A 27,723-nucleotide genomic window follows, 5' to 3' on the forward strand; every position below is an offset into this window, starting at 1 on the left:
GTGTAGTGGTGGTGGTGGTGGTGGATGGCGCAGTTCTTCATCTGAACAGAAAGTGTGTGTGCGTGCGTGTGTGTGTGTGTGAGTGTGTGAATTTTAGTATAAAGGTGGATCAGTAAAGTTTACAGTGTAAAGCAGATCAGGTCTGACTGTGGGAGAAGAGTCGTTATGGCTTCAGTGTTTGAGGAACTGAAGGAACATGATGGCAGAAAAGCAGCGGAAGCTGCAGTAACGCGGTCTGACCTGAAGGGTTTTTAATTGCGCAGAGAGAAAATAACGGTCCCAGAGCAGAGAGTAGTATCGGTTTCACTGCAGGTGGATGAAGACGGAGGTGAAGAACTTCTAGAAGAGCCTCAGAAAAGGAAGCAGTGATCTCAGTTTACCTCAGATGTGACTTTAGTGATGTTGTTTTATGAAAGGGGGTTTAATTGAGATTGGGTCTCGCGGACAGCTGAAAATAGTGTTCAGTGGAACAGAAGGGAATGTGTCTGAAAGGGTTTGTTACATAGGTATTTAATGGTAAGGCACAGGATTTGGACCATTCAGTCATTTATAATAGTTTAAATGGGTTCTTTTATTGAAGGTGGGTTTTGTAAGAACAGCAGAATGCAGTCTGTCTATAGACTAATGTTATGCTGGGTGTATGAGGTCTGCATTCCTTTTATTTTTATATTCTGACGTATTGCTGTGGCTAATGTTTCTATGAATATGGCAAATAAATGAGGAGCGAGAGAGTATCTTTGGATAGTCAAAGTATTGCCCCATAGTATTGGTTACAGTGGCCATGATTCCCTAAAACCTAATCTGTGTAATTTAGCAAATAAAATGTCAAACCTTACTTTATTAAAGGTTTGATGCTTTGTAAAATTCTTCAGTGGATAGTGGTTCTTCTAGTGTCTGCTTTTGTTTTTCTGTTTAATATTTTTTATCTTCCAGTTTTGGGTTGTGGTTTGGCAAATAAGAAATTTATGAATCTGTTAATCATTTTATCTGAGTTCTGCAATATCTCTCCAGTTGGGTCTTTAATAACGGGATTATTGTTTTTTCAATTTGCTTTGATTTATTAATGTATTCAAAGTTTTAATGTTTTAGTTTTTGCAGTAGAAATTTGGTTCTTTCATTGATTCATTAAGTGCTCTAATGTTCGATGCTCTAAATTTTCTTCACTATTCTTTTTCCTAAATGTCTTTCTGACCTCCCATATTGTTCTAACTGAGGAGTCTGGGGAGTCATTTGTATCTAGGACGGATGCCTATTCTTATTTGATGTTAGTGGAGAATTCAGGATCGGTAGATAAGGATGTGTGCACAGGTGCATGGTCACTTACAGCAGTGGGTGAATTTGTGTATGTGTGATGTTCAGATGAACTGAATTGCTCATTAGAAAGAACTATGTGGGATTCCTTTTGTGTTTGGGTGTTTTGGTTGCCCAAACTTCGGTAAGACCAGAATCGCTCTTGATGTGTTTTATTGTTTCTGTAGTCTTCCCACTGTGAGTGGTTCTTGAATGGGTTGTTCTGTCCAGGCCTGGATCAATAACAGTATTAAAATTCCCACAAATTATAACTGGGGAGTCTAAGAGGTTGGAAAGTTGTTAGAAAATGTTTTGGGAGAAGGTGGGATTATCAGTGTTAGGGCCGTAGATATTTTCAGTAGTCACTGTATTGCTGTCCTTTCTAGGTCTTCCCCATGTGATGCATAGTATGTCAGTGGACCATTAAAACAAGCTGAAAATGAATTCTCACACATGGCTGAAGCAGCACCAAATGTTGAAGCATGTTTGCAGGTTCTGTTGAACATCCTGCATGGTCCTGCCGAGGTGCAGCCTGGATGCTGTATTTGAGCCATTATCGTGTGGTGGTACCGAAATGACTAGGACTGGTTAAGTTGTCTCTGCTGAGAAGTTCAAAATGAGCTTGTTCAGTCCTCACTTCAGTGTCAAGCACATGTGTTTCAGCTCTGTTTTTACTTTCGGTCCAAGTCATCCTTTTCACAGTGACTGAAGATGTGACTCAAAACCATTTTCTTATATCCATTAAGCCACTAAGCTTAAAATGCTAAGTGTTTCTGGATAACTACTAAAGGTTGCAGACTGTTGGGCATTGCATTATAAATTTCATAATGAAAAACTGGATTGGAATTAAGTTAGGCTTTAGGTGTTGGTCATCCTCTTGTCCTTCATCAGTGGTCACAGGATGCTGCCCACAGGATGCTGTTGGCTGGACATTTCTGGTTGGTGGACTGATCTCAGTCCAGCAGTGACGCTGAGGTGTTTAAAAACTCCAGCAGCACTACTGTGTCTGATCATCCTCGTACTAGCTCTGTGGTGGTCCTGTGGGGTCCTGACCATTGAAGAACAGAGTGAAGGGAGGCTAATAAAGTATGCAGAGAAGAATGGACTACAGTCTGGAATTATAGAACTACAAAGTGCTCATAGAAACAAGGAGGTGGTTTTAATGTTATGGCTTATCAGAGCATGTCCACTGTACTGGACACCAATTCGTGAAATGGTTTTAATAGAGAACCGATTCGGGGACTAATATGGTTGTCATGAAATACTTACAAAATAGTCAGTGACTGGACATGGACGTCCAGTCAGGGGTCATTCTGTCAGGTAAGCACACCATTTTCTCTATTGATTCCTTCATTTAGTAAACACTGGTGAATTATACTGGAAAAGGTACATTTGTATGAATGAACTCTTCACAGGGAGCAGCCCTCCTTTGTGTGTGTGAGAGAGTGTGTGGAGAGTAAACACTCTATAATGGAGATTCATCAGTCCAGCAGTGGAGGAGAACCCTCTGACCCAAGGTAAGGGTTTCCATCAGCACAGGAGTAAATACTGTCTCTTGCACTCAGACTAAAGAAAGTATTTACTGAACACTTTACTCTCATTGTAGATCAACTGCTCCCAGGGGAAAGCGTCCAGCACCTCAAGAACCCAGCTGTGTGTCTGAGAAGCGTAAAAGGTCAATGGAATCTTTTTGTAGGTTCAGCAGTGAAGGAGGAAAACCCAGCTGTGTGTCTATGAAGAGTGACCGATCCATGGAGTATCCTCCTGGTTTCAGCAGTGGAGGAGGAGAACCCAGCTGTGTGTCTATGAAGAGTGACCGATCCATGGAGTATCCTCCTGTTTTCAGCAGTGGAGGAGGGGAACTCAGCTATTCGTCAACAAAGAGCAACAGTAGTGGAGCTGCACCATCTGACTCAGAGTGAGTTATTGTCTTTTTGGTCTCAAGTAATACAACTGCTACTACATAAAACACACACACACACACACACACACACAGTTACATGACTGTCTTTAAACCCCACCAGGACAATCCAGCACATCCAGTAATGCTATCATTCAGTCAGAGGACACTTATCACTTAATGTGCAGAAAGATTTTATTAGGTCTTGTCCAATACTCAGGGTCAAAAGACATAGAGGATTGCCGGATTGCTGAAGTGGTTTTCAGCCTAAATATGTTCCAAAAACACACAAAAGTAAACATCAAAAACAGCTGATATTTCAAAATCAGTAAAACACACCAACATGGCCTAAGGTGCATGTGAATATTCATTTTATAAATTATAGCTTTAATGTGGCACAAACTCAAATGTTTTCAATGCAATTGTTTATGATACATCACATGACCCTATGCAATCAGAAAAGCTAATGAATAAGAATAAACTTTCTGCAAAGAAACTATGAATACATATAAAACCTGCTTTTCTTTATAAGCAGTGCGGCATCACTTTTCCAGCAGCAGAACTGTGTACTCTCTGCCAGGTTAACCAGTACATGGAGGAGTCGAATCTCCCCAGCAACTTTGGGCACTAAACGTTTTGATTCCTTAAGCAGTAAGACTTGTCTTTGCTCGTTGCACAGTGATATTTCAAGGCTTAGTAAAAGGCCCCAAACTGGTCACTTATACAGTCTAAATGTCTGTCTTCCCAAACGAAGCTACACATGAATCTTCAAGCCAAATACCACAATTTTCCTTAGTGTGCATCATTTGTACAGTGTGTGTTGCGGTGCATTGTGGGATTGTTACAGTGCACTGAAAATTCGGCCCTACATTTTCGGACACCACTACAAAATGACAGAACCCCAAAATAGTGCACTAAATAGTGACTAGGGCACAGCTTCATGTATCTGTATATTAGCTACTCCAACATTAAATTTATACTTTACAGGCATGTCAAATCAAATGTAGGTGGCTAAAACATGTAGGGTTGATAGCAGGTGCCATCTCTGGCATTGTGAATTATGCTCATCCCTGTAAATCATGTGATCTGAGACACCCTCACAGTTCTGATCAGGAGTATTTATCTACTATGAACTTGTACTGAGTAATTCATTACAGTTCTGAGTAATCACAGTTCTAGACCTGGATTTCAGGGTTGACTGGCACAGAGGAGGGGTAATAAAAGATGGGCTGTAACTGAACACCCATATGGTGCAGTGATGTGATGTGTGTTTCTGATAAAATGGCCAGCAAGAGTAGATACAAAGTAGGTGAACACGAACTGAACACAGTCTGAGATAAAATGTAATTTAGTAAAAATGTTAACTGATGTGTAATTCAGTAGTTTGATATTTTGTGTTTCTGATGTTTGTGTTACTGTGTTTGGACCCCATCAGGAAGAGCTCAAGAGAAGCAGCACCACACACACACACTCTGCTGGGGGGAACTGGACCCCCGCTGCAGGATTCTCACCAATCAGTGGATGATGTCCTGCACAGAGTCATAAAGAAACACAAAAGCAGCATGAAGAAGAAGTACGAGAGCTTATTTGAGGGAATCAAAACAGAAGAGAATAAAACCCTCCTGAACAGGATTTACACACAGCTCTACATCATAGAGGGAGAGAGTGAAGGAGTGAATGAAGAACATGAGGTTCTACAGATGGAGAAAACACCCAGGAGACACAGAGAAGATACTCCAATCAACTGCTCAGACATCTTTAAACCTCTACTAGATAATAAAGCTCGCAGACTTAAAAGAATAAAAAAGAAAAAACGACCAGGTCTCAGAAGTGTGCTGACTAAAGGCATTGCTGGAATTGGAAAAACTGTCTCTGTGCAGAAGTTCATTCTGGACTGGGCAGAGGGAACAGCCAATCAGGATGTAGATTTCATGTTTATTCTTCCGTTCCGGGAGCTGAACTTGATTAAAGACCATCATTACAGTCTTCATGGACTTCTGTGTGACTTCCATCCTGAGATTAAAGACCTGGATCCAAAGATCTATGAGGAGCTCAAAACTGTGTTAATATTTGATGGTCTGGATGAAAGCAGAATTCCTCTGAACTTTGAGGAGTGTGAGAAAGTATCTGACATCACCATGACATCATCAGTGGGTGTGTTGATGACAAACCTCATCAAAGGAGAACTGCTTCCCTCTGCTCTAATCTGGATAACCTGCCGTCCAGCAGCAGCCAATCAGATCCCTTCTAAACACATCAACTGTGTGACGGAAATCCAGGGATTCAGCGACCCACAGAAGGAGGAGTACTTTAGGAAGAGGATCAGTGACCAAGACCAAGCCCAGAAAATCATGTCCGACATTAAGACAGCGAGAAGCCTCCACATCATGTGCCACATTCCCGTCTTCTGCTGGATCTCAGCCACTGTGCTTCAGAGACTCATCAACCAACATCACTCAGAAATCCCTAAAACTCTGACTGAAATGTACTCCCACTTCCTGATCACTCAGACCAACATGAAGAACCAGAAGTATGAGGAGAACCCTGAGAGAGACCCACAGAAACTGCTGAAATCCAACAGAACTGAGCTTCTGAAACTGGCTGAACTGGCGTTCAAACAGCTGATGAAGGGCAATGTGATGTTCTATGAAGAGGACCTGAGAGAGAGCGGTATTGACGTCACTGAAGCCTCAGTGTATTCTGGGGTTTTCACTGAGATCTTTAGGGAGGAATGTGTTCTTTACCAGAGGAAGGTCTACTGCTTTGTTCATCTGAGCTTTCAGGAGTTCCTGGCTGCTGTTTATGTGTTTCACTGCTACGAGAGCGAGAAGATGGAGGAACTGCAGTGTTTTAAACCACAGTACAGTGAATGGTCTGAAAATGGTCCAATGTTTTTTTTCCATACTGGTGTCAGCAGCAACACTTTGATTCAGCACAGAGAGTCTTCTGATGTTCCACTGGATGATCTGCTGAAGAGAGCTGTGGATAAAGCTGTAGAGAGTCAGAACGGACACCTGGATCTTTTCCTCCGTTTCCTGCTGGGCATCTCACTGGAGTCCAATCAGAGACTCTTACAGGGTCTACTGTCACACACACACACACACTCTGAGGAAACCATAGAGTACATCAAGAGTAAAATCAAAGGAGGTCACAGCTTTTTTTCTGTGGAGAGATCCATCAATCTGTTCCTCTGTCTGTCTGAAATGAAGGACCAGTCTCTCTCCAGAGAGATTCAGGAGTATCTAAACTCAGAGAAACGCTCAGAAGTGAAGCTCTCTCCTGGACAGTGTTCAGCACTAGCCTGCATGCTTCTGACCTCAGAGGAGGTGCTGAAAGAGCTGGACCTGAAAAAATACAACACATCAGAGGAGGGTTATGAGAGACTGATCCCAGCTGTGACTGTCTGCAGAAGAGCTGTGTGAGTGTTTTATCTACATTTATAGCATCTATATCTGAATGTTTTATTTAAAAAGGACCATCATATCAGTTAGAAAATCAAAAAAGACCTGGTAGTTCTTGCTTCTCAAGTTTGGTACGCTTGATCAAGTGTGCAAGAGAACCGTTCTCGGGTTCTTCTGAAATTGATGCTCTGCTTTAAGGGGTGCAGTATGCTACGCGAATAAATTATTCATGTCTTAATACAAAAAGTAACATGTGCTACCAATATGTGTGGCTCATGTGAGAGACCTAGTTCTTTTAGTCTTAAAAATATAGAACAACCCAGTAAAACCCAATATAGTGCGAGGGCATTTTTCAAACTTCCTATGTCTCCTTTTTACCTTGATGGAAAAAAATTTAAGAAATGACTGGTGCTGTCATGTAGGACCATCTCTTTGTAGCATAAAAACTAACTGGACTGTGATGTTTGAGAGCACAGTGGAAGTGGAAGCGTGCACCTGTTGGAGACAAGCTAAGTTTGGTGAGGAGGTCCCGCAAAGCAGGGATCAGATCTCTTAGGAACCAAATCAGAACTCTCGGTGAAACTCTTGTTTGCAATTACATGAGCTCTCCCCTTAGCCTGGCTGGTGTGGGCTGAGTTGTCCAACTAAATAACTTTACCTCAGTTTACTCAGTTACCCCAGTACCTACTAGTTTTACCTCAGTTGCTGTTTGTGACTTTATTTGAATGAAAGACCTGCTGTCATGAATCGTGAGCAGTGGTTTACGCCTGGAACTATAAATATTTAGATCAAAATAGCAAAAAGTCTTAACAGCATTAAAAGAATTAGATATTGGTTTACATTATTAATGAGTTAACAAATTTATCATGTTAACTAGGGGGTATATTGGTGTTTGTACCGAACCGTCATGGTGGCGTGCCAGGGAAACAGAAAACACTCACTGAGACGGAGCAATGCAAGATTTATTAAAAGGGGCAGTATAAACACAAACAGGGTAGCGAACAAGAAGGATAACTATGAGTGCAGGAACTAGGGGACAGAGCGGCTAAACAAAAACAAGACGACAAACAAACAAAAAAACAAAAACAAAACGTCAGGAGGGGACAGGGAGAATAAACTCAAACAGAAACCACAACTGTGCTTGGGTGAGTTAACTAGAGGGAAAAGCAACAGTAAAAACAGGGGAGAATGAAAACTCGAAACACATAGCCACGCTTCGGTGCAAACAACCTGAGTTGTCCTGGGAGGAGAGCGTGATAACGAGGGCCTGGCATGTGGTCAATGAATAAACTAATAAATCAGTCCAATAAATGTTGAATTTCACTGGCATTCTGACCGTTTTCAGATGTATGTAAGATCATAAAATTATGGTGGATCGAACAAGGATGATCTGTTGTTGTTGTTGGACATTTGTAGGGTGTGTGTGGAACTGTACTATGAGTGGGCAGTACTTAGTTGTGTTTAAAAATGCAGATGAGCTGGTTCCTGTAACATCAGAGAATCAGTGAATTTTTAAAACAGACTGTTTTTACAGTTTAGCTTCCATATAAGAGCTGTCATATGTTGACTGTATGGACATCCATATATAGACTGTATGGACATCCGTGTATGGACTGTCATATGTGGACTGTATGGACGGTCATATATAGACTGCATGGACATCCATAAGAAGACTGTATGGACGGTCATATATAGACTGTATGGACATCCATAAGAAGACTGTATGAACTGTCATATATGGATTGTATGATTTCTATGGACTGTTGTATATATAATCTCTGTGGACTGTCATATATGAACCATATAGACTCTCTCAAAAAAATACTAAATGAACTGTGACACTTTTCCTTTGCATGTACTTTATCCCAGACACTGAAGTTATATAAAAAGGTAAAGGTAAAGGTAAAGGTGCACGTATTTGTCACTGTACAGCGAAATGTGTCCTCCGCATTTAACCCATCTGGTAGTGAACACACACACACACACACGTGTTAGGGTACTTCCTCAACGTTCCTGGCATGCATGTAATGCATTGTGTGTGATAGAGTGTGCTCTTAAGATTAATGGAAATCTATTCAGATATGTAGAATTCTCCATCCCTGTTTACAGCAGAACCTGTTATGATACAGAAAGGCTACACCTATACCATCCCGATAATGACACTGTACATTCTGGGCTTCAGTAGAACATCAGAAATTGGGCAGCATGAAAGTTTGTAAAGAAGATTGGGCATGCTTTAAACACCAGTAATAAAATAGTCATTATTCCTTGGAGACAGGGTTGGATATTTTCAGTTTCATTGTTTTTGTTTAAGTTTGTGTTAATTTCTTTCATTTCTGCAGACTTGCTGACTGTGGTCTTACCTACAATTCCTGCGATGCTCTCTGCTCTGCTCTACAATCAGTAAACTCCTCCCTGAAAGAGTTAGACCTCAGAAACAGTGACCTGCGGAGTATAGGAGTGGAGCTGCTCTCTGATGGGCTGAAGAGTTCACACTGTAAACTGGAGACACTCAGGTAAATCTTCTCTGAATGTATTTCTGGTTGGCTATAAAGTTAAGAAACAAACTAAACTCGAGTAATCTGTTTAATGTTTCTTATTTATTTTATATCTGATACTGTAATCACTTCAGTAATATAAAAATACAAACAACCAAATAAAGCTGGGCGATATGGCCAAAAATGTTATCACAATATTTTTTTAATATTGATTAATCTCGATAATTATCACAAAATCATAAAATAACTTATGTAACTTATATAACAAAATAAAAATGCTTACATCACAGTGTTAACTTGCAATGTTCCTTACAGTTTGACAGAACAAACTGCCTCACATTTGGATAAAACATTTGCTTTTCTGCCTTATTTGGAATGTGTGTGTGATTCAGAGCAGCATCGCCACAGCAATATAAAAAATCTCATCAAATAATAATTTGTGTTATTATGTTATTGCTTTGCAGACTTGTTGGATGTTCTCTCTGGAATGACTCCTGTGAAGCTCTCTGCTCTGCTCTACAGTCAGTAAACTCCTCTCTGAAAGAGCTGGATCTCAGTAACAATGACCTGCAGGATTCAGGAGTGGAGCTGCTCTCTGCTGGACTGAAGAGTTCTCACTGTAAACTGGAGACACTCAGGTGAATCTTCTGTGGACTGACTGAAAAAATGTTGAGACAAAGATTGACACCACTGACAATGCTGTTGTATTTCTCACCACAACCATCCCAGTTAGATCCCAGTCCTATCCCAGTTAAACACACACTGGTTCATTTTAATGTGTCAAAAGTGTGTAATGTACTTAGTGTCTTATTCTCTTCAAAACCCCTCTTTGAGTATTTTATTAGATCTGTTGTACTTTTCCTCCCCAGACTAGCTATGTGTAATCTTGAGGTAAACTCTTGTGGAAATCTGGGATCAGTTCTTCAGTCAGTAAACTTCTCTCTGAAAGAGCTGGACCTCAGTAGGAATGACCTGCAGGATTCAGGAGTGGAGCTGCTCTCTGCTGGACTGAAGAGTTCACACTCTAAACTGGAAACACTCAGGTGAATCTTCTGTGAACTGACTGAAAAATGTTGAAAAATTAAAAAAAACTACTGACAATGCTGTTGTATTTCTCACCACAACCATCCCAGTTAAACACACACTGCTTCATTTTAATGTGTCAAAACTGTGTAATGTAATTAATGTCTTATTCTTTCAAAAACCCCTCTTTGAGTATTTTATAATATCTGTTGTCATTTCTCTCCTCAGACTAGCTATGTGTAATCTTGGGGGAAAGTCTTGTGAAAGTCTGGGATCAGCTCTACAATCAGTAAACTCCTCTCTGAAAGAGCTGGACCTCAGTAGCAATGACCTGCAGGATTCAGGAGTGGAGCTGCTCTCTGCTGGACTGAAGAGTTCACACTGTAAACTGAAGACACTCAGGTGAGCATTCTGTAAATTAGATTATAAGTGATGACGTCTGATATATACAGAGGTCCGTATTCCTAAAGCTTCCTTGGGATGTGCAGAATCTGTTTGTGCTGTACATCTTAATTGTTGTAGTGAATCGGGATGTCCCGATCAAGGTCTTCTTCTTAATATTGACTATTGTCCGATACTTATCCAATCTTTATGTTTCTGTAAATAATACAGTCTCACAGTTAGGTAACCTGTGCTAATCCATGCTAGTAACAGCAGGGAACAGAACATTTCTGGTTCTGGTTTCTAACCAGGCAGAATTCGGTATTAAAGACAGGTTGGGAAGAACGTCAGATCTTTGGGGTCGGGATTTAGTGATCATGTGCAGGTCTTTATCGCAGCCTGTGACTTTTGTGCCTGCGGACCAAGCCGGCTGGTCTACTGCACCCATTATCCATTTCATTTCGCCCATGATCACATTTCTCTTTGGATTTCATCACTGGCTGACCTCAAGCGAGAAGAAACATGGTGATTCTGGTGCTGGTTGACTGTTTCTCTAAGGCAGGATACTTCCTTGCACTGCCAAAACTACCATCAACCCAAAGACGTTGTGTCTGACAGAGGCCCACAACTTGCCAGCCGCTTTTGGAAATCCTTCCGTTGGCTTCTCAGGCCTGGCGTTGGGAGTTTAGTCAGCAGTTCTGGCCTGCTAGAGATGGGTGTTTACTGGAGTTTCTCCCCAGCTTGGTGGCTCTAATTCCTTTGGTAAATGGGGTTGGTGGCGGCTTGCTTCGCAGGCTCTTGCAGTGGCATGCAGCATGAGGCTTGCGAGTCGATCACCACTGAGTTCCTGGGTTTCGGTATACTATCACTTGATTCTTCACGCTTTGGCTTGATCTGATCTTTCTTAAATTCCACTATTAACTCTTTCTTCTTCTCTTTTTCTTAACTTTGTTTCAGCTTTGTGCCCTCATTTGACTCTAGACCCGCCCCTTAAAGACTAAGACACGGGGCTAAGGCACGGATAGGCTGTCTCAATACTGGTGGTTTGACTGTCACTCACTCTGATTGGGGGAAGACTTCCCACAAACTGGGCATCATCCCATTTTCTCCTCTTGCACGTGAGAGAAATTAAACCCAAACCTAAAATGCAGTCAAAGAAAAGTAACTTTGGGGGTTTTGATACCAAATAACTATTATATCCCAGAACATAAGAGCATGAAATAAGTAGAGTTACAAATTCTTCATTATGCTTTCTAACATCCAGTAGATTTAGAGATTCCCTCTTTCAGCACCTAATAAAATAGTTTATCTACACCGATTATAGTAAATCAGACAACTTCAAATGCTTGTTCTCAGATTGAAGGAATGTGGTCTGGGTGATTTAGTTAACAGGGGAAGGAAGCTGTAAATGTTTTAGTCTTATGTAACAAATGCATTATGAGTTTGAAGGTTTAAAGTTCTTAATCCCAAAGTCAGACATGGAGAACACAGGCAGAAGAACCTGTGAGGCCACAGGCGCAAATGCCACTGCTGGGACAGGAACAAAGGCAGCTGGCACTGCTTGCCCTGGAGCAGGCGCAGATACCACTGCCATAACAGGAATAGAGGCGGGCAGCTTGGGCGAAAGCAAAGGAACTTGGACGGACTCCTCTGGTGCAATGGGCGCCTGCATGAGAAAGTTAAGAAGGTCCCATGAGCAAGGATACTCATGCCAGGCGCCACGGTTAGCCTTGCCTATATTGCCCTCAGACTCAAGGCTAACTGCACCAAGCCCTATCTCTCCCTCAAAGTCCTCCCCATTCCATAGGGGAAAGCTTTCAAATGAGGGAGAGACCCGGGAACCCCACCTTCACCGTCTCTTGCGGCCTCGGGTGGAGAAGGGCTCCCTCTCCTTCCATACATACCCAACAGGAGGGCCTGGAAGGGGGGTGCGTCTAAGGGCACACCTGGTTCAGGGATTATCCGCTACGTCAATTTTTGGGTCTGGTCTTCTGTCACGGTTTGTGGTTTAATGAACAAAAATAAAACAAAACAAGCACTAAGCTTACCAAATAAACTATACCAGAATCATATAAACAGGCCAAGTCAACAAACCATGACACTGACATGAGAACACACCCACATGGACGGACACACATGCACAAGACATGGTTTGAAAAAAGCTAATGCATGAAACAATAAATAACTTTGGATATAATAAAGTTGAAGCAAAACTACACAGATGTACTTGGATATAACTACTGAAACCAGGGATTTAACATTGGAATTCTTATCAGGAGGATGGTGATTAAATCTGTAATTGGTGTTAATGCTAAGAAGTAAAGTATGATTAATTATGTTTCTAGGTTTAGTAAGAGTCTATGTGGGGAGTCAGTCTAATCAGGAAGATGAGTGAAGCATGTTTGTGGAGTTTTGTTGCTCAGCCGGAGGGTGAATGACACATGCAGTTAGTTGATGTGGTCTGTAGAGCAGGCAGCAGTTGATCATACACCAGTGTCAACCCAAACAGGAAAGCATTTCAGCTCAGCAGAAGGAAAATGTGACTGGGCACAATATGTAAGGTGCAACAGAGTGCAGACCGGGACTTTGGCAGACATCATTATAGCTAAAAAAGGTAGAGCCAGAGGGAAGCACAGATGTAAAGGGTCCTTGAGAATTAGCACCCCTCCACCCCACCAACAAACCTGACACCCCATTAACAAACCTATTAAACCTTTATCCACACATTTAATCTAATGGAGAAATTGGGTACCAAAACAGATGAGATGACTTGACTAAACAGATTATTTTTTAGACTGAGACTGTGTCTGAGTTCCGAACACTGGCAGGAAGTTATTTCTGCAAGTTTTGGAGCTTTGTATAAAAATGTTCTTCTGCCTGCGTTCACAACTGTATTATCGGCACTAATAAGAGGACATCACCTTGAGAGCTGTGGGGGAGAGAGAGATAGTCACATGCCTTTGGGGTCTGCTCTACTTCTGTAGAGAGCTCTCTAGACACATGCAGGCCCTAGTTCATTTCATTTGAGAAGATCAGATTTTTCTTTGTATGAAAGGCATCATATCCCCATTTCATCATATTCCCTTGTTAGTGTTTATCCGCCATTTTGCTCTCACTGCCTTTTAAGCAGTTTTATACTTTCACTTTTCAAAGCTTTGGTGGTACATTGGTAATGCACTGGAATCCCATCACCAGCGCTGGGTGTTCAATCCCCACCGAAGTCACATTGTCATACCAAGCACAAAACTTAACTTTTACCTAAACATTTAAGTTACTTTACACTCATAATATAAAACCTAATTAAAAAAACTAAACAAAACAACTACTCTGCACTTGAGTCTGTGTAAGAAATACAGGTGGTAGGACTAATTTTATATAGTATACCAAATAAGTGGTAGCATGTATAATTCCAATAATAGTGTTCCTAGAACAGAACCTGTACCAGAACCTTTTGTTTGTCACATTTTGATTCTGTTCACTGTTTTGACCAAGTCTGCTTTTCGTATCCCTCTGTTGGTATCTTTGTTTACGGTAATAAACTATCTTGCTTTGAGTCCATCTCTGCGAGTGTTCATCCATTCTTGTCTGGCTGTACACGCCATGACAGACAAAGCAATTTTTCTTTTCTTTCTGCAGATTGTCTGGGTGTATGGTTTCAGAAGAAGGCTGTTCCTCTCTGGCTTCAGCTCTAAAATCAAACTCCTCGCATCTGAGAGAATTGGATCTGACCTACAATCATCCAGGAGAGTCTGGAGTGAAGCTGCTGTCTGATCTACTGGAGGATCCACAGTGTAAACTGGATCAACTACTGTGAGTTGTGGTCTTACTTGGTCATATTTATATAATGCACAGCGTGATGCCAAGAGCAAGCAATGTAAAAGTAACCAGTCAAGAACAAAACAATACAGGACAGACTGCAGAAAGTGAAACATGCAGACATAGATGACAACATTAAACTAAAAAGATGATATAAAAAATACAATAAATACATTTCTGAATTAAGGTAGTAAATATAAGGTGCATAGATATTTAACAGGTAGGTAGTGAGTATAGGTTGCATATATGTAACACCCCACTGGGCCCTGGGTGTAAAAAATGATGTATTTTTATTAAGAAATATTATTGTAATCCATTGTAAATAGTGTTTTATACATTCGTTTTGTGGCCAAAAACATGCGTGCCTTCTTTCGTTGCGGGTGTATTTCACTTATTTTCAAATGGTGCGCACCCAAGCAATGAGAAACTGTTAAATTAACCATGGAAGTGCATTTTCTGTCTATACGTCTTTAGTAATATTTTAGTAATCAATATAAATTAATTTCAATAAATACAGTATTTTGCTATTGTTTTTACAATTGTAGTTGATGATGATCTTAAGGCTAAAACTGTAAAAAGGAAACTGCAATAAATAAAGAACAAAAGAAAAAGTTAAATCATATTTGGGGGAAAAAATGTAATGGATTTTAAAACAGGATGGTACGTGATGCATCTGGTAACCAATGTAAAATTAGCAATTAACAGTCTCCTCACTGTGTGTGTGTGTGTGTTTAGGGTGGAACATAGAGGGAAGATCAGGATGAAACCAGGACTAAAAAAATGTAAGTCTCTCACTTGTGCGCTCTCTCCCTCTCTCTCTCTCTCTCTCTCTCTCTCTCTCTCACACACACACACACACACACACACACACACACATGCTATTTGTGTGGATTAATTTAATCTGTGTGTATGTGTGTTCATGCAGATGTCTGTAAGCTCACTCTGGACTCCAGCACCACACACAGAAAGGTGAAAGTGCAGAACGGAAAGGTGGAGGGTGTGGAAGAGGATCAGCCGTATCCGGATCATCCGGACAGATTTGAACACTGGCCTCAGGTTCTGAGTGTGGAGAGTCTGACTGGACGCTGTTACTGGGAGGTTGAATGCAGAGGGGAGAAGGAGGCTGGATGGAGTGGGTGGAAGGGTGAGTGGAGAGGCTTGGGGGCTGCTGTAGCCGTGTCTTACAGAGGGATCAGGAGGAAAGGAGATGGAGACGACGTTCTGTTCGGAGCTAATAATCAGTCCTGGAGTTTGGATTTCTGTAATCAGAGCCACAATGTTTTCCACAACAGACAATGTGTTTGCTTTGTTTACGACCAACTCCTGTCTGGCAGAGTAGCAGTGTACCTGGACTGGCCAGCCGGCACTCTGTCCTTCTACGGCATCTCATCTGACACACAGACACTGAAACACATATACACTTTCTACACCACGTTCACTGAGCCGCTCTACGCAGGGTTCGGGGCTGGTTCTGACTGCTCAGTGTGTGTGTGTGAGATAGACTAGCCTCTACACAGGATTAATTGGACTAATGATTGGGTTGTGCTTGTTGGGTTATCTTACTCTGAAATGTGTGTACATAGAGGTGTGTTTAGTGTGTTTGACTGTTATGGGAAGGTGAGTGGATAGTGAGTGATGTGGGTAGGTGAATAGAAATGTTGTATTCTTTTGTATTTACTTCTATTATATGCTGTTTTCATCCAGTGTAATGTGTACAGTGTGGCAGTATTGAACAGTAAGAACTTTCAGTGACAGATGAAGGTATATTTTTCAATATTTAACACTAACACACTGTGTTACAGATTTTCATATAATACCAATAACGCAAGGCTTTGAATATAGTCCTTAATTTTTTTACACTGTTCAGATTCAACATATTTTATTTCAGTTTTTAGGAAAACTGATGGAAATATTGGCTTTTGTATGAAAGCATTAAAATGTGTATGTGCAACCAGGCCTTAGGACGAGACAGCTAGTGTTGGCCAGCCTAAAATATATGAGGAGGATAACAGGTAGGTTAAAAGTGGGCCTTAGATTTAGAAGCAAGTCACTTGGAGTATCTGATGTGGGGTGAAAGAGAGGCGAGTGTTCGGCAAGGGCATGCTGACATCTTAGATTTTGAGGATGTCAGCATAGAAATGTTATTTAAATGCCACCAAAGAAGATGAGGTGGAACTAGATGAGAAGTACGTCACTTAAAAGTACCTTTTTGATTGGATACAAGCGGAACTGAGTCAACCACATGGGACACCAAAATTATGTGTTGGACTAGCCTTTGTCCTGAAGTGTAAATAAGAAAGGTGTATAAACTGCATGCAGAATCAGACCTATTCAGAATGCCTTGGGAACGCTGGCTGTCTCCGACTAACACATTAGGTATTAGTGTCTTAGTCTTTAAGCCTTCTTTGGAAACTTTAGGTTTAAATAAAGTTTTATACCTGACTTTAATTGACTTCGGAGCTGGAGTGATTTGGTAAGTGATTGGGTGGTTTAGTTAAAAAAAATATTCCCACAAAACACAACTCTTAACTTCTCGATTTACCTTTTTCTGCTTGTGTAAACGGAAAGATAAATAAAGTATGTGAAAAGTACTTTCAGCATCAACCTCGTTCATCCTGTTACCAACTATATAGAAAAATATACAGACTTGATAAAGTCATGTGACACAGTTGTCCTGTTTGTCTCGAACAGCAGGTGCTCGGATGTGTTTAGTGTTTTGGTAGTGAATGTAGAGCAGCGTGGCAGTACAGTGAAGTATTAACAGTGTTTACATGTCTAACAGTGTTTTCCATATTCGTCAAAGCACTCGGAGACATCTGCTGCCCATCAGATTCAAAACCCTGACTGAACAAACATATCCCTACCTGATGACCATGGTAAAAAAAATCCATTAAGACGTGTGGAAGATAAACATCTGGACTGCTGTATGTTCTGGAGTCATAGTGGTGGAACCAACTTCTCCTGGGTGTCCGAACAGCCGAGTAGAGTGCGTAGTGTATTTAGGGATCAGATTTAGCGTAGAGTATGTAGCGTATTTAGGGATCAGACGTAGCGTAGAGTATGTAGTGTATTTAGGAATCAGGCGTAGCGTAGAGTATGAAGCGTATTTAGGGATCAGACGTAGCGTAGAGTATGTAGAGTATTTAGGGATCAGGAGTAGCGTAGAGTATGTAGTGTATTTAGGGATCAGGCGTAGCGTAGAGTATGTAGCGTATTTAGGAATCAGACGTAGCGTAGAGTATGTAGTGTATTTAGAAATCAGACGTAGCTTAGAGTATGTAGTGTATTTAGGGATCAGGTGTAGCGTAGAGTATGTAGCGTATTTAGGAATCAGACGTAGCGTAGAGTATTTAGTGTATTTAGAAATCAGATGTAGCGTAGAGTATGTAGTGTATTTAGGGATCAGGCGTAGCGTAGAGTATGTAGCGTATTTAGGGATCAGACGTAGCGTAGAGTACGTAGTGTGTTTAGGGATCAGGAGTAGCGTAGAGTATGTAGCGTATTTAGGGATCAGGAGTAGCGTAGAGTATGTAGCGTATTTAGAAATCAGATGTAGTGTAGAGTATGTAGTGTATTTAGGAATCAGATGTAGCGTAGAGTATGTAGTGTATTTAGGGATCAGACGTAGCGTAGAGTATGTAGTGTATTTAGGAATCAGACGTAGCGTAGAGTATGTAGCGTATTTAGGGATCAGACGTAGCGTAGAGTATGTAGCGTATTTAGGGATCAGACGTTGCGTAGAGTATGTAGCGTATTTAGGGATCAGACGTAGCGTAGAGTACGTAGCGTATTTAGGGATCAGGAGTAGCGTAGAGTATGTAGCGTATTTAGGGATCAGGAGTAGCGTAGAGTATGTAGCGTATTTAGGGATCAGACGTAGCGTAGAGTATGTAGTGTATTTAGAAATCCGATGTAGCGTAGAGTATGTAGTGTATTTAGGGATCAGACGTAGCGTAGAGTATGTAGTGTATTTAGGGATCAGACGTAGCGTAGAGTATGTAGTGTATTTAGGAATCAGACGTAGCGTAGAGTATGTAGTGTATTTAGGGATCAGACGTAGCGTAGAGTATGTAGCGTATTTAGGGATCAGACGTAGCGTAGAGTACGTAGCATATTTAGGGATCAGGAGTAGCGTAGAGTACGTAGCGTATGTAGGGATCAGGAGTAGCGTAGAGTATGTAGCGTATTTAGGGATCAGACGTAGCGTAGAGTATGTAGTGTATTTAGAAATCAGATGTAGTGTAGAGTATGTAGCATATTTAGGGATCAAGTGTAGCGTAGAGTATGTAGTGTATTTAGGGATCAGACGTAGCGTAGCGTATGTAGTGTACTTAGGGATCAGACGTAGCGTAGAGTATGTAGCGTATTTAGAGATCAGATGTAGTGTAGAGTATGTAGCGTATTTAGGAATCAGGCGTAGCGTAGAGTATGTAGCGTATTTAGGAATCAGGCGTAGCGTAGAGTATGTAGTGTATTTAGGGATCAGTCGTAGCGTAGAGTGCGTAGCGTATTTAGGGATCAGATGTAGCGTAGAGTATGTAGTGTATTTAGAAATCAGATGTAGCGTAGAGTATGTAGCGTATTTAGGGATCAGACGTAGCGTAGAGTATGTAGTGTATTTAGAAATCAGATGTAGCGTAGAGTGCGTAGCGTATTTAGGGATCAGATGTAGTGTAGAGTATGTAGTGTATTTAGGAATCAGGCGTAGCGTAGAGTATGTAGTGTATTTAGGGATCAGTCGTAGCGTAGAGTGCGTAGCGTATTTAGGGATCAGGTGTAGCGTAGAGTGCGTAGTGTATTTAGGGATCAGACGTAGCGTAGAGTATGTAGCGTATTTAGGGATCAGGCGTAGCGTAGAGTGCGTAGCGTACTTGAGGGATTTCGAGATTCTGCCTGGAACAACCCATAAAATAAACTTAAGAGTAAAAATATCGTTGTGTTGAACAGTTTTAAGGCTAAGTTTAAGACGAGTCCAAATTGTTCTTCTGTAGATGTTTTATGTCCGGTGTCCCTTGTAAAAGATACTTGTGATCTGAATGGGATTAACCTGGTCAAATAAATAAAACGAATACAACGAATATTCAGTTCTAATATCACTAATATCCAGTTCTTATAAAACACAAGCTCTGCAATACAAAAACATCCACAGAAATGGATTATAAGTAGAAAATTATGTTTTATTACCATATAATAACTACTGTTAATTTATGTCCCCATCACACGAATATCCAGAATAACTCAATTTTTTGTGTGTGAACTGAAGCAGCTTTACAGGAATCCAGTAATAAGACACAAGATCAACAAACCAACAAACATAAATCTAAAACCCCCAGGAACATCGTGTCAGGGAAATGTCTCCCTCTGCTGGCCTCGGTGGGGAGCGCATGCATAAGGGCTGGGCTCCGCCTTTCCGGACTTTTAGATAGATAGATAGATAGATCACTTTATTTATCCCACGGGGAAAGTCAGTTTTTACAGCAGCAAAATCAAACAAGAGAGCAGCATAATAAAGGCACTTAAAATAGTAGTAAGAAATGGCAAATAGGAAACAGTAAACCTGACACAGCTATAAATTAATAAATAAATACAGCTATATTAATAAATACAGCTATAACATACATAATATAACCCAATTATATAATAAGAAGTACTAGAAAAAGTGATTGCAGTGCAGTAATGACATTAATATAATGTAATATACAGAATGAATTATGTGTAATGTAACAGTGCAGTAACTACAATAATATAATGTAGTGATGTAAGGCATCCTGGGGTATCAGCACAGTATAAGTGATAAACAATAGAGTTTTAAAGTGGCAGTGCAGAAGACAGAGCTGTGTGGCAGTACATAGTGATGAACAGAAAAAGTGTCCGATTGAGAAACAGCGGGACTGTTCTATTAGTACACTCAGTGCACAATAATGTCCCGGCACAGTGACGAGGCGTTGTACAGTGAGATCGCTGTTGGGAGAAACGATCTCCTGTACCGTTCCTTGCTGCAGCGGAGCTGAAGGAGCCTGTTACTGAAAGTGCTCCGCTGCTTGACCAGTAGATCATGGAGGGGGTGGGAAGTGTTCTCCTGAATGGCAGTGAGTTTGCGCAGAGTCCTCCTTTCCACAACCACCTCAAAGCCTTCCAGAGAGCAGCCCAGGACTGGTCCAGCTTTCCTGATCAGTTTGTTGAGCTTACTGGCATCTCCACTCCTGATGCTGCCTCCCCAGCAGAATGCAGCAAAGAAGACAGCACTAGCAACAACAGACTGGTAGAAGGTCTCCAGCATATTGCTGCACATGTTAAAGGACCTGAGCTTCCTCAGAAAGTAGTCTGCTCATCCCCTTCCTGTACACAGCCTCTGTGTTGGCCTTCCAGTCCAGTTTGCTGTCCAGGAGGACACCCAGGTATTTATAGGTGTCTACCCGCTCCACATCCTGACCCGTGATGGTAATGGGACCGGTCGTGGTCCTCTTCCTCCTGAAGTCCGCCACCATTTCCTTGGTCTTGGCCACATTGAGAATCAGGTGATTCCTCTCACTCCACACAACAAAGCTGTTAACCAGGTCCCTGTATTCTCTATCCTCATCATCCCTGATGCATCCGAATACCACAGAGTCATCAGAGAATTTCTGAAGGTGGCAGAGTTCTGACCTGTACTTTTAGGACTTCACTTAAGTTCCCCTGTTGTATGATGTGCTGGTGTGGAGTCTCCATGACTCCAGTCTCTTTTGATTATATGGAAATGAGTGTCACAAATAAATTAGTTTATACAACAATTTATTTTGAATGGTTTTGCTTTCTACACAGGAATAAGTCAACACCATAAATAATACCTGATTAAACAGCCTACTGGCTATGAGACCACTTTTCTTTTGGACCAATTAGAAAACCATGGAATGTATCAGAATCAGTCACATTATAACATCACTAACCTGCAAACTGAGCAGTTTAACCAGCTTTATTCAACTCAAGTTAAGTTCATGTCCAGTGGAGAACAATGCAACACAAGCTGGGTCACTTAATAATATATCCAAGATTATAGCTCCATTATTCATTTACATTTTTAATGTTTACATTTCTAATAATTGTTGTAATAATATTGTAGATTAATTTAGTTCACATTTATGTTTATTTCTAGTTTATATTATGAAGTAAATAAATGTTGTGCTTCTTGGTGCTGTGGCTGTAAAAGCAGTGGGAGGTGCAGTAACGCTGTCTGACCAGAAGGGGGAGTGCAGAGGGGCAGTGACGGTCCCAGAGCAGAGAGTAGTTTCGTTTTCACTGAAGGTGGATGAAGACGGACCTTCTGGCTGAAGAACTTCTAGAAGAGCTTTAGAAAAGGTAGCAGTGCTCTCAGATTGTCTCAGGTGTGACTGTAGTGTTGTGTTTCCCTCTGTTAGTGATTCTGATCTTCAGTATCCAGCAGATTTACGTGTTTTTTCGTCAAAAACTAAACAAAGGCGCGTGATCGTTTCCGGTGTAGTGTGTAGTGGTGGTGGTGGTGGTGGTGGATGGCGCAGTTCTTCATCTGAACAGAAAGTGTGTGTGCGTGCGTGTGTGTGTGTGTGTGTGTGTGTGTGTGTGTGTGTGAGTATGTGAATTTCAGTATAAAGGTGGATCAGTAAAGTTTACAGTGTAAAGCAGATCAGGTCTGACTGTGGGAGAAGAGTCGTTATGGCTTCAGTGTTTGAGGAACTGAAGGAACATGATGGCAGAAAAGCAGCGGAAGCTGCAGTAACGCGGTCTGACCTGAAGGTGGCGCATGGGTTTTAATTGCGCAGAGAGAAAATAACGACCCCAGAGCAGAGAGTAGTTTCGGTTTCTCTGCAGGTGGATGAAGACGGAGGTGAAGAACTTCTAGAAGAGCCTCAGAAAAGGAAGCAGTGATCTCAGTTTACCTCAGATGTGACTTTAGTGATGTTGTTTTATGAAAGGGGGTTTAATTGAGATTGGGTCTCGCGGACAGCTGAAAATAGTGTTCAGTGGAACAGAAGGGAATGTGTCTGAAAGGGTTTGTTACATAGGTATTTAATGGTAAGGCACAGGATTTGGACCATTCAGTCATTTATAATAGTTTAAATGGGTTCTTTTATTGAAGGTGGGTTTTGTAAGAACAGCAGAATGCAGTCTGTCTATAGACTAATGTAATGCTGGGTGTATGAGGTCTGAATTCCTTTTATTTTTACATTCTGACGTATTGCTGTGACTAATGTTTCTATGAATATGGCAAATAAATGAGGAGCGAGAGAGTATCTTTGGATAGTCAAAGTATTGCCCCATAGTATTGGTTACAGTGGCCATGATTCCCTAAAACCTAATCTGTGTAATTTAGCAAATAAAAATGTCAAACCTTACTTTATTAAAGGTTTGATGCTTTGTGAAATTCTTCAGTGGATAGTGGTTCTTCTAGTGTCTGCTTTTGTTTTTCTGTTTAATATTTTTTATCTTCCAGTTTTGGGTTGTGGTTTGGCAAATAAGAAATTTATGAATCTGTTAATCATTTTATCTGAGTTCTGCAATATCTCTCCAGTTGGGTCTTTAATAACGGGATTATTGTTTTTTCAATTTGCTTTGATTTATTAATGTATTTAAAGTTTTAATGTTTTAGTTTTTGCAGTATAATATGGTTCTTTCATTGATCAGTTCATTAAGTTGGTATTAAGTTTGTAGTTTCCTAACTTCTTCTGTGGGGCTTATTATTATATTATTATTATGCTTTCTGTATCTCTGTATTTTTTTGCTATGATGTTCGATGCTCTAAATTTTCTTCACTATTCTTTTTCTTAAATGTCTTTCTGACTTCCCATATTGTTCTAACTGAGGAGTCTGGGGAGTCTTTTGCATCTAGGACGGATGCCAATTCTTATTTGATGTTAGTGGAGAATTCAGGATCGGTAGATAAGGATGTGTGCACAGGTGCATGGTCACTTACAGCAGTGGGTGAACTTGTGTATGTGTGATGTTCAGATGAACTGAATTGTGTTTGGGTGTTTTAGTTGCCAACCGTCTGTAAGACCAGAATCGCTCTTGATGTGTTTTATTGTTTCTGTAGTCTTCCCACTGTGAGTTGTTCTTGAATGGGTTGTTCTGTCCAGGCTTGGATTAATAACAGTATTAAAATCCCCACAAATTATAACTGGGGAGTCTGAGAGGTTGGAAAGTTGTTAGAAAGTGTTTTGGAAGAAGGCGGGATTATCAGTGTTAGGGCCGTAGATATTTACAGTAGTCACTGTATTGCTGTCCTTTCTAGGTCTTCCCCATGTGATGCATAGTATGTCAGTGGACCATTAAAACAAGCTGAAAATGAATTCTCACACACAGCTGAAGCAGCACCAAATGTTGAAGCATGTTTGCAGGTTCTGTTGAACATCCTGCATGGTCCTGCCAAGGTGCATCTTGGATGCTGTACTTGAGCCATTATCATGTGGTGGTACAGAAATGACTAGGACTGGTTAAATTGTCTCTGATGTTCAGTCCTCACTTCAGTGTCAAGCACATGTGTTTCAGCTCTTTTTTTACTTTCAGTCCGAGTCATCCTTTTCACAGTGACTGAAGATGTGAATCAAAACCATTTTCTTATATCCATTAAGCCACTAAGCTTAAAATGCTAAGTGTTTCTGGATAACTACTAAAGGTTGCAGACTGTTGGGCATTACATTATAAATTTCATAATGAAAAACTGCATTGGAATTGAGTTAGGCTTTGGGTGTTGGTCATCTTAATCAGTGGTCACAGGATGCTGCCCATAGGACGCTGTTGGCTGGACATTTCTGGTTGGTGGACTGATCTCAGTCCAGCAGTGACGCTGAGGTGTTTAAAAACTCCAGCAGCTCTGCTGTGTCTGATCATCCTCGTAGGACCCACAGGCCCACCAGCTCTGTGGTGGTCCTGTGGGGTCCTGACCATTGAAGAACAGAGTAAAAGGAGGCTAATAAAGTATGCAGAGAAAAATGGACCACAGTCTGGAATTATAGAACTACAAAGTGCTCATAGAAACAAGGAGGTGGTGTTAATGTTATGGCTTGTTTCTTCCTGACCATGGAAGACTCTGGACCCAGAAAGACACAGTGAGTTCATAAATGCTGAGGGTTTTTGTAGCCAAAGTCCCAGGTGTTGTGCATGAGGTTAACGAGAGGGACCTCCTCTGTGGGTGGCTGCAGTGTGCATGTGCAGCCGATCTCTGGAATCCTGGCTCCTGACAGGGCTCGTGGGCGGAGTCCCAGGAAACCTCCGGGGGAGAGCGTGAGAACGAGATCCTGTCAATGACGTCAATGATCTGTCCGCCTCCTTAATGCTGTGTTTTTTTCTTTGGATTCTTCCTTCCTCTCATAGATCAAAGTTCTTTTAACTAACTCAATATTTTGATCATCTACAAAAGACGCTGAAAGGTAAGCACACCTTTTTCTTTATTAATTCCTTAATTGAGTAAACACTAGTGAATTATAAGTCATCATACTGGAAAAGGTACAACATTTATATGAATGAACTCTTCACAGGAAGCAGTTCTCTTCTGTGTGATTGTGGAGAGTAAACACTCTGAAGCATTGTTACTCTAGCAGTGGAGGATAAACCTCTGACCCAATGTGAGTGAGTTTTCATCAGCACTTAGAGAAGTAAATACTGTCTCTTACGCTCAGACTAAAGACAAAAGTATTTACTGAACACTTTACTCTCATTATAGATCAACTGCTCACAGGGTAAAGCGAACAGAACCTCCAGAACTGAGCTGTGTGTCTGAGAAGAGTGGCCGATCCATGGAGAATCCTTCTGGTTTCAGCAATGGAGGAGGAAGACCCAGCTGTGTGTATATGAAGAATGACTCTTCTATGAAGTCTCATCCTGGTTTCAGCAATCAAGGAGGAAGACCCAGCTGTGTGTCTATGAAGAATGACTGGTCTATGAAGTCTCATCCTGGGTTCAGCAATGGAGGAGGAAGACCCAGCTGTGTGTCTATGAAGAATGACTGGTCTATGAAGTCTCATCCTGGGTTCAGCAATGGAGGAGGAAGACCCAGCTGTGTGTCTATGAAGAATGACTCTTCTATGAAGTCTCATCCTGGGTTCAGCAATGGAGGAGGAAGACCCAGCTGTGTGTCTATGAAGAATGACCGGTCTATGAAGTCTCATCCTGGGTTCAGCAATGGAGGAGGAAGACCCAGCTGTGTGTCTATGAAGAATGACTGGTCTATGAAGTCTCATCCTGGGTTCAGCAATGGAGGAGGAAGACCCAGCTGTGTGTCTATGAAGAATGACTCTTCTATGAAGTCTCATCCTGGGTTCAGCAATGGAGGAGGAAGACCCAGCTGTGTTTCTATGAAGAATAACTGGTCTATGAATTCTCATCCTGGTTTCAGCAATCAAGGAGGAAGACCCAGCTGTGTGTCAATGAAGAATGACTGGTCTATGAAGTCTCATCCTGGGTTCAGCAATGGAGGAGGAAGACCCAGCTGTGTGTCTATGAAGAATGACTGGTCTATGAAGTCTCATCCTGGGTTCAGCAATGGAGGAGGAAGACCCAGCTGTGTGTCTATGAAGAATGACTCTTCTATGAAGTCTCATCCTGGGTTCAGCAATGGAGGAGGAAGACCCAGCTGTGTGTCTATGAAGAATGACTCTTCTATGAAGTCTCATCCTGGGTTCAGCAATGGAGGAGGAAGACCCAGCTGTGTGTCTATGAAGAATGACCGGTCTATGAAGTCTCATCCTGGGTTCAGCAATGGAGGAGGAAGACCCAGCTGTGTGTCTATGAAGAATGACTGGTCTATGAAGTCTCATCCTGGGTTCAGCAATGGAGGAGGAAGACCCAGCTGTGTGTCTATGAAGAATGACTCTTCTATGAAGTCTCATCCTGGGTTCAGCAATGGAGGAGGAAGACCCAGCTGTGTGTCTATGAAGAATGACTGGTATATGAAGTCTCGTCCTGGTTTCAGCAAAGGAGGAAGACCCAGCTGTGTGTCTATGAAGTATGACTCTTCTATGAAGTCTCGTCCTGGTTTCAGCAGAGAAGGAGGAAGACCCAGCTGTGTGTCTATGAAGTATGACTCTTCTATGAAGTCTCATCCTGGTTTCAGCAATGGAGGAGGAAGACCCAGCTGTGTGTCTATGAAGAATGACGGGTCTATGAAGTCTCGTCCTTGTTTCAGCAGAGAAGGAGGAAGACCCAGCTGTGTGTCTATGAAGAATGACTCTTCTATGAAGTCTCATTCTGGTTTCAGCAGTGGAGGAGGAAGACTCAGCTGGGTATATATGAAGAATGACCGGTCTATAAAGTCTTCTCCTGGTTTCAGCAATGGAGGAGGAGAACCCAGCTGTGTGTCTATGAAGAGTAACTGGTCTATGAAGTCTATTCCTGGTTTCAGCAGTGGAGGAGGACGACCCAGCTGTGTGTCTATGAAGAGTGACCGGTCTATGAAGTCTCCTCCTGGTTTCAGCAATGGAGGAGGAAAACCCAGCTGTGTGTCTATGAAGAGTGACCGGTCTATGAAGTCTCCTCCTGGTTTCAGCAATGGAGGAGGAAAACCCAGCTGTGTGTCTATGAAGAGTGACCGGTCTATGAAGTCTCCTCCTGGTTTCAGCGGTGGAGGAGGAGAACCCAGCTATGCGTCAACAAAGAGCAACAGTAGTGGAGCTGCACCGTCTGACTCAGAGTGAGTTATTGTGTTTTGGTCTCAGGCAATATAATTGCTACTACATAAAGCACACACACACACAGTTACACACACACACACACACACACACATACACATTTACACACACACACACAGTTACATGACTAACTTTAAACCCCACCAGGACAATCCAGCATGTCCAGTTATAAAGCTATCATTTAGTCAGAGGACACTTATCACTTAATGTGCAGAGAGATTCTATTCTTTTATTTAGTCTTGTCCAATACTCATGGTCAAAAGACATAGAGGATTGCCGGATTGCTGCAGTGGTTTTCAGCCTAAATATGTTCCAAAAACACACAAAAGTAAACATCAAAAACAGCTGATATTTCAAAATCAGTAAAACACACCAACAGGACCAAATGTGCATGTGAATATTCATTTTATAAATTATAGCTTTAATGTGGCACAAACTCAAATGTTTTCAATGCAGTTTTTTATGATACATCACATAACCCTATGCAATCAGAAAAGCTAATGAATAAGAATAAACTTGCTGCAAAGAAACTATGAATGCATATAAAACCTTTCCTTTAAGCAATAAGCAATGCAGCATCACTGGGCTTTCCCTTTTCCTGCAGCAGAACCATGTACAGCTATACTGCAGAACTATGTATTCTCTGCCAGGTTAACCAGTACATGGAGGAGTCGAATCTCCCCAGCAACTTTGGGCACTAAACGTTTTGATTCCTTAAGCAGTAAGACTTGTATTTGCTCGTTGCACAGTGATATTTCAAGACTTAGTAAAAGGCC

At 41.5% G+C, this 27,723-nt stretch overlaps 1 protein-coding gene across 1 annotated transcript in view; it reads left to right on the plus strand.

Annotated features, from left to right (window-relative positions):
• The window catches only part of LOC140565126 (uncharacterized), a 40,149-nt gene that overhangs the window by 216 nt on the left and 12,210 nt on the right, over positions 1-27,723 (plus strand). The window contains exons 2-15 of the mRNA XM_072690933.1: positions 2,706-2,807; positions 2,897-3,208; positions 4,626-6,608; positions 8,934-9,107; positions 9,554-9,727; positions 9,959-10,132; positions 10,341-10,514; positions 14,130-14,303; positions 15,045-15,091; positions 15,235-15,814; positions 20,400-20,578; positions 20,679-20,827; positions 24,506-24,570; positions 24,985-26,949. Of these exons, the coding sequence (XP_072547034.1) occupies positions 2,706-2,807; positions 2,897-3,208; positions 4,626-6,608; positions 8,934-9,107; positions 9,554-9,727; positions 9,959-10,132; positions 10,341-10,514; positions 14,130-14,303; positions 15,045-15,091; positions 15,235-15,814; positions 20,400-20,578; positions 20,679-20,827; positions 24,506-24,570; positions 24,985-26,949 (6,252 nt within the window). The remainder of the gene's footprint in view (positions 1-2,705; positions 2,808-2,896; positions 3,209-4,625; positions 6,609-8,933; positions 9,108-9,553; positions 9,728-9,958; positions 10,133-10,340; positions 10,515-14,129; positions 14,304-15,044; positions 15,092-15,234; positions 15,815-20,399; positions 20,579-20,678; positions 20,828-24,505; positions 24,571-24,984; positions 26,950-27,723) is intronic.

This window comes from Salminus brasiliensis, chromosome 11 (assembly GCF_030463535.1).
Source record: "Salminus brasiliensis chromosome 11, fSalBra1.hap2, whole genome shotgun sequence".
NCBI lineage: Eukaryota > Metazoa > Chordata > Actinopteri > Characiformes > Bryconidae > Salminus > Salminus brasiliensis.